This window comes from Terrapene carolina, unplaced genomic scaffold (assembly GCF_002925995.2).
Source record: "Terrapene carolina triunguis isolate 2854851 unplaced genomic scaffold, T_m_triunguis-2.0 Scaffold192, whole genome shotgun sequence".
NCBI classification, from domain to species: Eukaryota; Metazoa; Chordata; order Testudines; family Emydidae; genus Terrapene; species Terrapene triunguis.
In genome coordinates this window covers 1987414-1999155 of record NW_020664543.1, presented here as the reverse complement: position 1 = coordinate 1999155, position 11742 = coordinate 1987414, and the positions used below count along the sequence as shown (strand labels likewise).

Genomic DNA, 11742 nt, shown 5'->3' with positions numbered 1-11742 from the left:
ATGTAAATGACTCTGCTGGGATATCAGGAAAGCAGGGTGGCACGGACAGTCGCAGATGCTTCCTGCTAGAGAAAGGCAACACTGAAAAGTATTAAGTCAGACACACAAGAAATTTATATGGGGAAAGCAGCACAGACCAATGACATTTACATTTCTGTTTTCCCTATTAATAGTCTGATTATGGTTGTTCAATATCAGCTAAGAAGATGACAACTAAACCCTAATGGAGAGTCCATGCTATCCAGAAAACGTGCCTAAGACACAAGAGTGAAGTGGCTCTCTCAGCTCCAACGTGCACGTCTGCCTGCACACGCACACGTGCCAGAAACAGCCTGGCAGCACCATTCTGATTCAAATGTACGGTACCTCGGGGAAGGGGGGGGGGGGGGGGGGGGGGGGGGGGGGGAAGAGTAGTGGGGGTAGTAATTCAGGACCATTAGGTTGTCCTGTTGTGTGGGATTTGGGCCACATTGCCTTTTAATGTTTTACTTTAAAAGCAGCTACAAGATCAATTTCTGTGGTGAGCTTTGAAATGTACTGTTTTTTTCTTGTATGTGTTATGCAAAGAGGAAGTTAACTGACCTCTGGTAACTGATACCCCTGGACTCATGGAATGTTAGAACAGGAATAAAGCTAGAACGCTCAGCGAGCCAATATGACCCTTTAGACATATGAAGGCAGCTTGGGTAGTATTGCAGCAGGGAAGCTTATGAGACCTGGATGAGGGAGGACAACATTTGTTTCTCATCTAGCTAAAGAGGAAAAGGTTGGCAGTAAGGGAGCATGTGAACCGGAACAGTGCCTACAAAAAACATGGAGAACAAAGCATGCCTGTACTGGGGCTGTCCAAGTAGCTCACAAGACACTTTGATACCCCCAACTCCACCCCCGCTCTGCCCAGGTCACTGAAGGATGATGGCTTTTTTATCTTTCAAGGATACATGAATTTTCACCACGCCTCTCTATGAACAGTGTTTCCATCTCTGCTTTGCCCACTCAAGAAATAGCACATATTTGTATATACATTTGTTTCCCCCCAGTCCTTCTGATGCATAAAATGCTTTATGCTTGTGCATCACATTTTGGTCCTGAGTCCAGTGTAAGAGAGAGGTTACTTTCACGATCTCATTGACATGGCATGTTTGTGGCACCAGAATTCACCTCGTACAGGAAGGAAGATCAGTGCAATGAGCAGGTCTTACAGAGACCCAGTGCTGCTCCTCCAGTGACCTCATGTAAAAAGCAGTGTTTGCAGGATCCTCTACTAGATTAACTTAGTCTACGATCCCTTTTGAGGACAGCAGCTGCTTTCCAGGCAGCAATACAGTGGGAGAGCAGAATCTCTTCTGGGAACATATCCTCCAGCTCTGTAAGTACGCTGCTCCCTTTCCTTTCAATGTACGAAAGAAGTGTATCCTTCAGGCTAGAAAATAAAGCATGGGAAAAACACCATTAATAATAACATTGCAGTATGCCGCATGCAACCTACACAATATTTTTTACTGAGTGTTATATATACTACAATGAGATAGGTTAAATGGTGCAACAGGTCAGGTTCGAAATACATTGGCGACTCCCATTGAAGCTCAAGAACACAGACATGGGAAGCGCTGCAGGTTAGGATTGAAGTGCAGGGGCAAAGCTGTGTATGGAAAGCCAACCGAGCTGGGCTATGCTACGCTTGGATTTGCCGACTGCTAGCATTCCATTAAGCACTCAAAACCAGCCATTCCCATTTGAATATTTGACACGTCGTACGGCTATGTAGAAAAGTCACATGCCCCAAAGTTTGTGTAAACATTCTTAGCACCGGCTGAAGCTTTTCACTGTTCAATCAGTTGGTGTTTTGTGCTTTGTGTCCACCTGAGCAGGAAAAACTAAGGGAATCCTTTGCCCCTTTGCAATGTAAATGACAGAAATAAAAAATGAGCATGTGAAGGTAGTTAGGTCTGGGCTGAGCAGTCCATTACCTCCACAAGGGGTTGAACTCATCTCCAACTTTGGTATGTTTCAACTTCAGGATGATCATTTCGTGCAGCTCCTGCAGGAAGGTCTCCAACCCGGCCTGAATGAGGAAGGTGTTGAGGAGCTTGGTGTTCTCTGAACTGAGTTCAGCTTTATAGGCTGCATCAACATCCACAAAGGGATCCTAGAAGGCACAGCAAGAACATGCACAGGTGAGCAGTTTCCTCTGGGGAGAAGGAAAAACACTGAACCGAACGCTGAGGCCAGACACTTTCCTACCCGTTTGAGACGCAGCAGTTGCTCAGACTTGTGAGTAGAGAGGAGCTGCCACAGGGCTATGATGTGCTTTAGGTGACACCGGCTTAGGGCCTGGAAGAGAAACACACCAATGAAGTAGAATCGTATGCACTCAGGAATACCTTGCTGTTCACATCGTCGTCGCTGGTCTGTCTTGCAGCAGAACACGGAAAGGCTGAAAACAATTAGACGAGGCTGGTTTTTCCTGTACACTCGAGTAAGCACAGGAAGGCTGGTGCAAGCAGGTGGGGTGACTCAGCAGATGTGAAACAGCTGTGATCAGCAGGAGTAAACATCAGGGCATATTACCATAAACAAAACAAAGATTCCCCAAGCTGGCGCTCACCCAGCCCTGTCACCCTGGCTGTGGAGGCCTGCTTTCCAAAAGGCAGTCTCCCCCTTCCATCTCTCTCCAGCAGCTCATCCCCATAGCACCTGTGCAAGGGGAGGGCAAAGTGAAGGTGGAATGCGTGATTTCAGCAACTGGAGAGCAGGTAGTGCCCCTGCCTCCGTCACAGAAACAGTCTCTTCTGGCACTGTTCCCATCAGTGGGAGAAGAGAAACCCCACCACCACCCTTAAGAGATGAGGGGAGTATATTCAGTTCTGTGCTGGTGAAAGCTGACTCTTCAGTGGAGGCTTCCCATGGTATTTGCCTTCTCTTGGTCTCTGTGCCGCATCATACCCAGCACTTGTATCACCTGACTCAAGGATTCCCCTCCTTGTTCCTGAACCCTAGCAGGACACCAAGGATCTGCAGAGCAAGTGAATTTGACACATCACACTTCCTGCCCCAGCTCTGCTGTCGTTGTTACAAAGGGCTATCCAACACCACAAACTGGCTGGTTGAGCCCTACCTCAACATGTGTGTGCGGGAAAGATGAAACCACCTCACTTGCCCTGGGGCATGTGGAGTCTTTAATACCAATTTTTAAAGCTGGGCTGTTGTTGGACTTGGAGACCAGTCTGATTGGACGCGTTTATGAGTTTGTAGACTCAGGGAATCTGCTCACTCGACTCACCTTCAGCACATGAGGGCTTGTCTGATCCCCCATCTGCAAAATAACTTCAACGTAATGGGTCAGAAGCATATCTGGGTCCTCTCCAGCCATGGCCAGGAATCCCAGCGTGATTTCAGCAACTGACAGAGCTTCACAGACGTCATTGTAGGACTGCAGTTCCCCACTGATCATGTTGATCATAGAGTTGGGGAGGGAGTTCTGTAATTGGAGGAAACACAGCGTCACCACTTAGCATTCCTCATCATTCCCTTTCATTATGCAGTGAAGACCTGCGCCTCACAGGTGCCCAACCCACTGGAGCCCCATATAACACAAAGTCTCAGAATACAGGGAGCTGAAGATAAAGATGTTTACCTCCATTTCCTGAACCAGAATGTACTGAGGAGAGAACACTAGGTCTGTGTGCATTTAAGGCACAAAGGGTTAAAACATGAGGCACCGCTGAGTGTCCTCCTCGTGGGCCCCTATAACCCAAGAGGTGCATGTGGGAGGAGTGAATCCTGATTTGTATCCAGTTAGAAAGCCTCTGGTCACTTGCTTGTACTGCTACTTCTTCCATCTCAGAGACTCACCTGATTGAGTTTGCTCTTGACGTCGTTAAACAGATGCTCATAATTCCGGTCATGTCTGTACACCAGGGTGGGTATTCCCTGTCGGGAGAGAGAGCACGGGCGTGAGATAAGGCCTGCAGGTTGTCGATCTTGGTGGAATGCACTTTGGTCGCCCCTGTTGTAGCACATGCCAGCTGCAGAGCAGTGCAATGAACACCAACACTGGCTGAAGAGTTGTCTGCAAAAGGCTGCAACTGGCTCCCATCCTCCTTACCACTAGGGTGATGAGTGGCTTCCCCTGCAGGAACCTGCTGGTGACCTGCTGCTGGATCTTCTCCAGGTTGAACTCCTGCAGAGTCTCCCCACCTTTCTCCACGCTGTACTGGCAATTGGACAAGATCAGAGGGATCAGATCTCTCTCCACCTCATAACTGATCACATGCAGATCAGCCACCTCCGAAGGGCTGATGGAGTAGCTGTGGGAAAGGAGGAAGCTTTGTTATGTTACAGTCAGCGCTGCAGGGCGCTGAGCAGTCTTGACTCACTGCTGGGGGAAGAGGAGGCTGAGGGGACAGCCGGTAACACAGAGAAGCAGCGGCGTGTCTAGCTGACACATTAACACACCTGTTGGCTTCCATTGTGTGTTTCTCCACTGTGTAGATGAAGTCATTGTGCAGGCCGATGAGGTAGCTGACCAAGGCCGTGGAGCACAGGCCCAGACCCCGTCTGCGTGGCAGGAGGTTCTCAAACTCGCTGTCTAGGGTCAAGTCAGCATCACAAAGGCCTGTGGGAAGCTTAATTTCACCTGCAACAGGGCAGAGAAGCCTTTCACAACAGGCCCACAGCCACGGAGGCGGAGCTCCCTCTCCCGAGCTGGGACAGGGAGCTAGTCATTTGGCAGGTTAGGATAGGGTGTACAATAGGAAGAGGGAGCCAGAGCACAGCTGTTTTTGCAGCTCATCCTAAGTATTAAGGGGTAGTGAGTAGGGGCCAGAGAGAGTATTGGAAGGGAAAACAAGTTCCCCTTTTGCACCCACACCATTCGTCAACACCTGGATGTCTAAAGTCAGCTTTCAGGTACATCTCTCTGCATCGGTGTTGGAAGGAGCTTGGATTGCCAAAGGGTAATGAGGGCCAACCTTCCATCACCTGGTGTTGAGTTAGCTCCCAGTCCTGTCATTCCAGTAATGACAAGAGGGTACACAGCACACTCACCATTGGTATCTAACGATCTTCTCAACTTGTTCCACACAGACAGAAATGTGTTCACTCTGATTTGCCACAGATTCCTCATCTCATCTGAAGAACACAAAAACGAGGAATCCTTGAAACACCCTTTGAATCTCATAATACACAGGCTTTCCAAGTGCACTCCAGAACACTAGCTAGATGGTCAGAGGGTGTCAGCTCTCCTGGTATAGCAGCTTCTAAACGGCATAAAAGCTAAAGATACATTAAATACTTTCCTAATGTTACTTTTCCCTGTAAGCAATTGCTGTAGTTACCAGAGTGTGATCCATCCTGTCCACTGGGTGATTTTTGTATTAAAACGTGGTCCACGCTATGGAACAGTGCGAATCCCAGCCATCCGACACCATCACTTGAGCTTTCAGTGATTCATCCAGCATGGATCTCAAGCAAACCCTCCACGTTCATGTGCTCATGTCCTCTCAAACTAGCCGATGACTCTTGGGCTATGTACACACTACAGCTACAGTCAGTATAAGTTAGGTCGCTCGGGTGTGAATAAGCCACCCCCGGAGCGACATAAGTTACAACGATGTAAGCGCCAGTGTGGACAGCGCTGTCGGCAGGAGAGATACTGCCACCCACGGGCCTGGAGTAATTAAGTCGACCGGAGAGCTGTTTCCCGTCGGCTTAGAGCATCTGCACTAGCAGTGCTATAGCTACATTTGAGCAGCTGTGCTGCTGTTAGCTCTGTAGCGGAGCCATAGCCTTCCACGCACCAGGAGCCAGGACTGCTGAGGGGTCAGGGTGTGTCATTCCCTTTAATGGGAGTCAGAGCTCAAACCGCAGCCTTTGCTTTCAAGCTTAGGAGACATGTCCACTTTAAAACTGACCCTCCCGAAGCGTCAAGCCCTTCGCACTGTTTGCCTGATGCACCGTGTGCGCTTTTGTTAATTACAAACTGGAAATATTAAAATTGGACCATCCCATGCCAGTCTTACCTGAGTGGAATTTAGAGACAAAGTCTCGGATTGTGCGGTGTTCCACATCTGTAATATTCTGGAATCTTTTCACCAAGTCTCTCTGCAGAGCCAGGATGTCTGGTAAAAACTTAACCAGCCTCAGTTCAGCTTCCTAGAAAGGGGGAGAGGCACCAGGAGTATGGTGTAGTTATCTGAAGGCAGATCATACTGGAGGTGCTGAGACTGCTCAAAGGGTTGGACAGGCTTGCAGAGGACACAGACTTGCAGCCTTGATGTGTGCTTTTATTTTAACTATTTCTGATTGGTTAATGACAAAAAGCACATGCTTTACACATGCCAAACTCACCGAGTGGACAATGCTATAGACAATGCTTCTGTAAATACAAATATGGAGAATGTCTTGAATTTGAGCATCCTCCTTGCAGAGGGGCTCAGGCTATTCCTTCTCCAGATCAGCCTGATTTTACTACATATGCCAATGAAGCAAGTACTTGGCTTGTTTTCAGGTGCTTTCCAGAGATGGGTGCTTTGTCACTGGGGGAGTCACCACTGTGGGCACTTGCGCCAGAGTCTGTAATATCCAGGCTGCCCGTTCAGTGAAGGACACAAAGAGAGGGGAGGAAGGGAGAAGAGTGGGAAGAGTGGGAGGCTCTCTTAGGTAGTGATTCATATAGAGAGTGAAGCACACTAGTGGCAATGAGAGAACAATACCCAAACTGCACTTTCCTGCACGGAGACGTATTGAGGGATTTCCATTCTACTTTAAGGAACCGCACAATTAGATTGCATGGGCTCCAAGAGCAAATATTATTGTTATCAATGCAAGCTAAGCGTAATCTCATCTCGGGCTTTAGGACGTTACTTTTGGCCATATTTTTGAAAGCTTCTTGCTGACCCCTATGCAGACATGAGAAATGAAATCAGGATACTGCCCTTTTGCCTCTTGACTGGGGACCCACGCCATCGCAAAAGACTTCTGCACAGCTGTCCTGGGAGCTGCTCCTGAAGGCCACCTGGTACCTGAAACTGGTCCTGCATGGAGCAACTCATCCACTAAGTGGGTTTGAACACATACTCCACTATCCCACCTCTTGCACTGGCAATCTCTCTACTACTAACCCCTACATTGTCTTGGAACAAGCTGCCAGATGGCCTGCTTCATGCTATGCAGAGCTGTGTTCCACAGGGAAGCAAAGGCTGACAGAACCCAGGTTGAGCTTAGGTGATGCAAGTAATGATCCCACAGTATCATTAACAGCTCAATTGCCCTTTCCTCTCTTCTCACATTTGCTCTCCTCACTCTTTAAAGGGAAATAACAGCTAACAAACCACAGTTTAATCTTCAACCAAAGAGAGGGTGGCTTTGGGAGGCCAATTAGCTTCTGGTCCCTTGATGGATTTCACTTCACAGACACTAACACAAACTACTTTTATGCTTTATCTGTGATTTTAGAATATCAAAGTGCTCTTGATGCATACTGATGTACTTCAGTTTTTGACAAGTAGCTGACAGCAGTTTTCATTCTCAGATCAAAGTCATCACATTCATAAATAGTTGAAAAGAAAGACAGACATGAAGCTGTCTGTTGGAGTTTCCCTTTTGTTAATGATGATGTGTTAGCCGGGGACTGGATCTCTGAACCTGCAGTCACTCATCAGTGTGTCCTGAGACAGAGACATAGATCTCGGCACACTCACCTTCTGCAGGAACTTCCAGAGGATGGGCACAATGTCCTTGCCATCCTTCTGCTGGACCACATGCCCCAGGTACTCAACCGAGATCCTCTTCCTGCAGCTCCACATCCGGGAGCAATGCATGGTGCTGTCCTTGGGTAGCTGGGACAGGAAGGTCACGGGGTCACCGTACACTATTTTCGCCACTGGGTTGGAACAGATTCTCTCGTCCTCACTGATTTGTTTATTTAACTTTGTAAGTATTTTGTCCAAATCCTGCATTAAAAAGACCCAGTGTCAGAAACACAACCCCTTCCACTCACAAAACCGTTGAGGAAGACAGAGGAAAATGGAACAGTGGTGCCATATAATTAAGTATAAGGATCTCTTTGGAAAGGGGGGGAGGGGGGAGATGGACTTATGAGGGAGAATATGCTGATGGCGGTAGTTCATTTATAAAGAGAGAATTTTGCAACAGCTTTGCCACATTTCCATGGTAGTTTAATGGCCAGTTACCACAGGAGGATGTCAAAACTGATGGGCTCATAGCCAGGGCATTTAACATCCATGCCAGGACAACCACTGATACTAGAAAATTATTCTCCACACTCTCACTCAACCCCAATGATCCCTAAAGTCCGCTGTTCCTTACATACTGCACCAGGAAAGGTCAGATGGGATTGACTCCATGCTGCTAACCGGGCCTGACAATCCCTCCCAAAGCCAACAGATACTATCAGAATCCTCTACCGTCCCTTCTTGGTCCCAGATTCTACCTCTTGCCCAGGCAGAGTAAGGTAATTGTCCCAGGGTACGATGTCAGATGTGGAAGCTATGCCGGGGAGTGGTTAGACAGCACAGATGAATGCTAACCTGCCTGCATTAGCAGTGCTTTTCAAAAGCATGGAGCAGAGTGGATTTACGGATTGGTGGGTCTGTACATCAGCACAGGTCTAGGCTGCAGTTCAGAATTCCAAGCGGTCTTTGGGCTGCTCAAGTTCATTTTTAGGTTAGCAGTCAGATACAGAAAGTCCAGTGGGATCTCACCTTTAATTCAGGAATAATAATGGTGTTTGCGACAATTCTTTCCCATTCATTTCTGTGCTCCTTAGTGGAGAGTGCGTCATCAAAGCGAACTGGCCCTGCAACAGGGGCATACATAGCATGTTACATTTACAACATGTCAGTGGAAAATGAACTTGGGGTTCCTTGAACTCCTAGGATTTCCCCGTGGGAACATGACATCCTTGTGAGTTGCAGTCAGTGTGTAATAGGCCACTTACATTTTCAGAGGTCCTAAGATCTAGGCAGGCATTCATGTTAAATGATCTCACTGGAGAGAAAATGCACGGCCAATTGAGCACTTCAATTCCCCCCTGCCCTCCCCCACCACCTTTCAGTACTTAAGAAACTTTAATTCAGTCCCTCAATCCCATCTGAAGGGAGATAAGACATTTCACAAATGTTCAAACATCAAGACAGAGAAATGAAGTGACTTGTCCAACGTCAAACCATGAGTCGGTGGCAGCACAAAGACTAGAACTGGAGGAATCTTGGCTCCCAGTTCAGTGCTCCAGCCACTAAGACCATGCTCCTCCCTATAAATAACCCCATCATAAAATCTGCTGCAAGACCATTGTGTCATGATTCTTCTACTGAGAATCATCCTCAGTCATACCCTGCTCCCTCTGATGGTTTCTTATTGTAGCTTAGAAGTTGGCATATAAACCATGACACCTGATCTGTTGAGGTTTATGCAACGGTTACATTCTTTGAGCAACTCATCAGTTTCTGTAGCTGAAAATCCCTTCCATACAGCACACCATCAGTTATGCAATGATTCCATTCAAAACTACCAAACCCGGTTAAACCCCAGCGCCCCGGGCGGTAGGAGAGATGATCAGTCAGACCAGCTGCTTGCAGGAATAGGAAATAGGTATCACTAAAGCTCAGGATCTCCCCAATTGGCTTTGCTGCTACCAGTCTGAAATGCTTTGCCCAAGCTGGTGCTGTGCGATCAGTGGAGGAACCACACCACTGCTACACTTAAAATGACGACACTGTCCCCCTGCTGCCTTCCACATTCCATCCGAGTGCTCTTTTCCTTACACTGGTTTGGGTGCTGGTGGGGGTCCTTGAGGAGGCTGCACAGGATGAGATGAACTACATTGATGGTCTCATCGGCACTCTTTCCCAGAGTTTTTGTCAGCTGCTCCAGGTCCTTCTCAATGTGCTGCTGGAGGAAGCCTACTGGATCCTGCACTGGCGGCTTTATGATCCCTCGCAAAGACTTAAAGAACAACCAAAACAAGGCAAGGGTGAGAACAAGCAGCGTAAAACCCTAGTCTGATGCACGCAAAGTTACAACCCAGCATCTTTGAGCCTTAAATACGTCGTAGAGACGACCTACCCCTGGGACAGGACTATATGCAGGTATCTACACACACAAGGTTCTATCATTTATTCACTACAAACTTGGGGGAAGACAGAGCTGCCCTTAAGATACATTATAATGGAGGCTGGGGCAGAAACGTGACACTACTGTCTGGAAAATAGACTTTTGCTTTTCTGAAGGATCCCAACAAATCACTGCAAAGTAGGATTCTTGCTTCCACCTCTCTTTGGGGAATGGACGGAACAACCCTTCTCTTTAACTCCCGTTGTGACTGAAATGTACCAGACACACTGTGCTTGGAAGATACGCTATTTTTGAAACTGGGTTTTACCACTTGATGCATTTGTGAATTTTATTATTTTTACTTGTACAAATTTATTTACTCCTCATAACACAAGAACTAGGGGTCACCAAATGAAATTAACAGGCAGCAGGTTTAAAACAAACAAAAGGAAGTATTTCTTCACACAACGCACAGTCAACCTGTGGAACTCTTTGCCAGAGGATGCTGTGAAGGCCAAGACTATAAAAGGGTTCAAAAAAGAACTGGATAAGTTCATGGAGGATAGGTCCATCAATGGCTATTAGCCAGGATGGGCAGGGATGGTGTCCCTAGAACTCTGTTTGCTGGGAATGGGCGACAGGGGATGGATCACTTGATGATTCCCTTTTCTGTTCATTCCCTCTGGGGCACCTGGCACTGGCCACTGTCAGAAGACAGGATACTGGGCTAGATGGACCTTTGGTCTGACCCAGTATGGCCGTTCTTATCTTCTTAAATTAGAGAGAGAGAGAACTTAAAGGTATGTTCCTACGACAGCAGCTTGTCTTGCCAGCATGCACTATTAAGAGCTGCTCTGGAAGCACTGGGAGGAAGCGGGAGGCTTTTCGCAGCACTGACTGTATGAGGCGTCTTTCCGAATTTCCACATGGGAAGTTACTGTTCAGTCAATGTGCATGGTTTCCAATACCTGCGGATCTTTTGTGGCTCCCAGCAGCATTGCCAAGTGAGTGAGCAAGCGAATCACAATGAAGACAACTGGGGACATCTCCCTCTCGGATGCTATCATTGCTTCTCTGTTTCTGGGATCCCCGAGCACGTGGCCAGTTTGAGTTCTGTCTGTGAAATTCCTGTATAAAATTATGCACAGTGAATTTTCTGTCTTGATATGAAAAAACAAGAGAGATGAGTAGAAACACAAATAGAATCTTTTCCATATCTAACTGCTATTGATACCATGCTGCAATTTAAGGGCTGGTCCACACTAACCCCCCACTTCGAACTAAGATACGCAACTTCAGCTACGTTATTCACGTAGCTGAAGTCGAACTATCTTAGTTCGAACTTACTGCGGGTCCACACGCGGCAGGCAGGCTCCCCCGTCGACTCCACGTACTCCTCTCGCGGAGCAGGAGTACCGACGTCGATGGAAGACACGATAAATCGATCCCAGAAGATCGATTGCTTACCGCCGGACCCGGAGGTAAGTATAGACGTACCCTAAGGCTCTTGCACTGGAAAGGTGGTGAGAAAAGGCTGATCACTACAGATGGGTTTCACACTGCAATAACCTGATTCATTTACCTTGTTAGCTGGCAGCTCCCACCCCACTCCACAGGGCATCTTCACCTAAATGCATCTTCTATTAAGAGGTACCATGCAGCCAC

The 11742-nt window shown here is 47.6% G+C and overlaps 1 protein-coding gene across 1 annotated transcript in view; it reads right to left on the bottom strand.

The window, feature by feature from the left end:
- Positions 1 to 405: 405 nt before the first annotated feature.
- Positions 406 to 11742, bottom strand: part of RNF213 (ring finger protein 213) — an 83697-nt gene continuing 72360 nt past the window's right edge. Inside the window, exons 55-67 of the mRNA XM_026654454.2 lie at positions 11046 to 11205; positions 9789 to 9969; positions 8727 to 8821; positions 7704 to 7955; positions 6024 to 6156; positions 5050 to 5133; positions 4459 to 4639; positions 4109 to 4310; positions 3856 to 3933; positions 3284 to 3481; positions 2245 to 2334; positions 1971 to 2149; positions 406 to 1423 (exon numbers count right to left, since the gene is read on the bottom strand). Coding sequence (XP_026510239.1) covers positions 1270 to 1423; positions 1971 to 2149; positions 2245 to 2334; positions 3284 to 3481; positions 3856 to 3933; positions 4109 to 4310; positions 4459 to 4639; positions 5050 to 5133; positions 6024 to 6156; positions 7704 to 7955; positions 8727 to 8821; positions 9789 to 9969; positions 11046 to 11205 — 1987 coding nt within the window. The 3' untranslated portion in view covers positions 406 to 1269. The remainder of the gene's footprint in view (positions 1424 to 1970; positions 2150 to 2244; positions 2335 to 3283; positions 3482 to 3855; positions 3934 to 4108; positions 4311 to 4458; positions 4640 to 5049; positions 5134 to 6023; positions 6157 to 7703; positions 7956 to 8726; positions 8822 to 9788; positions 9970 to 11045; positions 11206 to 11742) is intronic.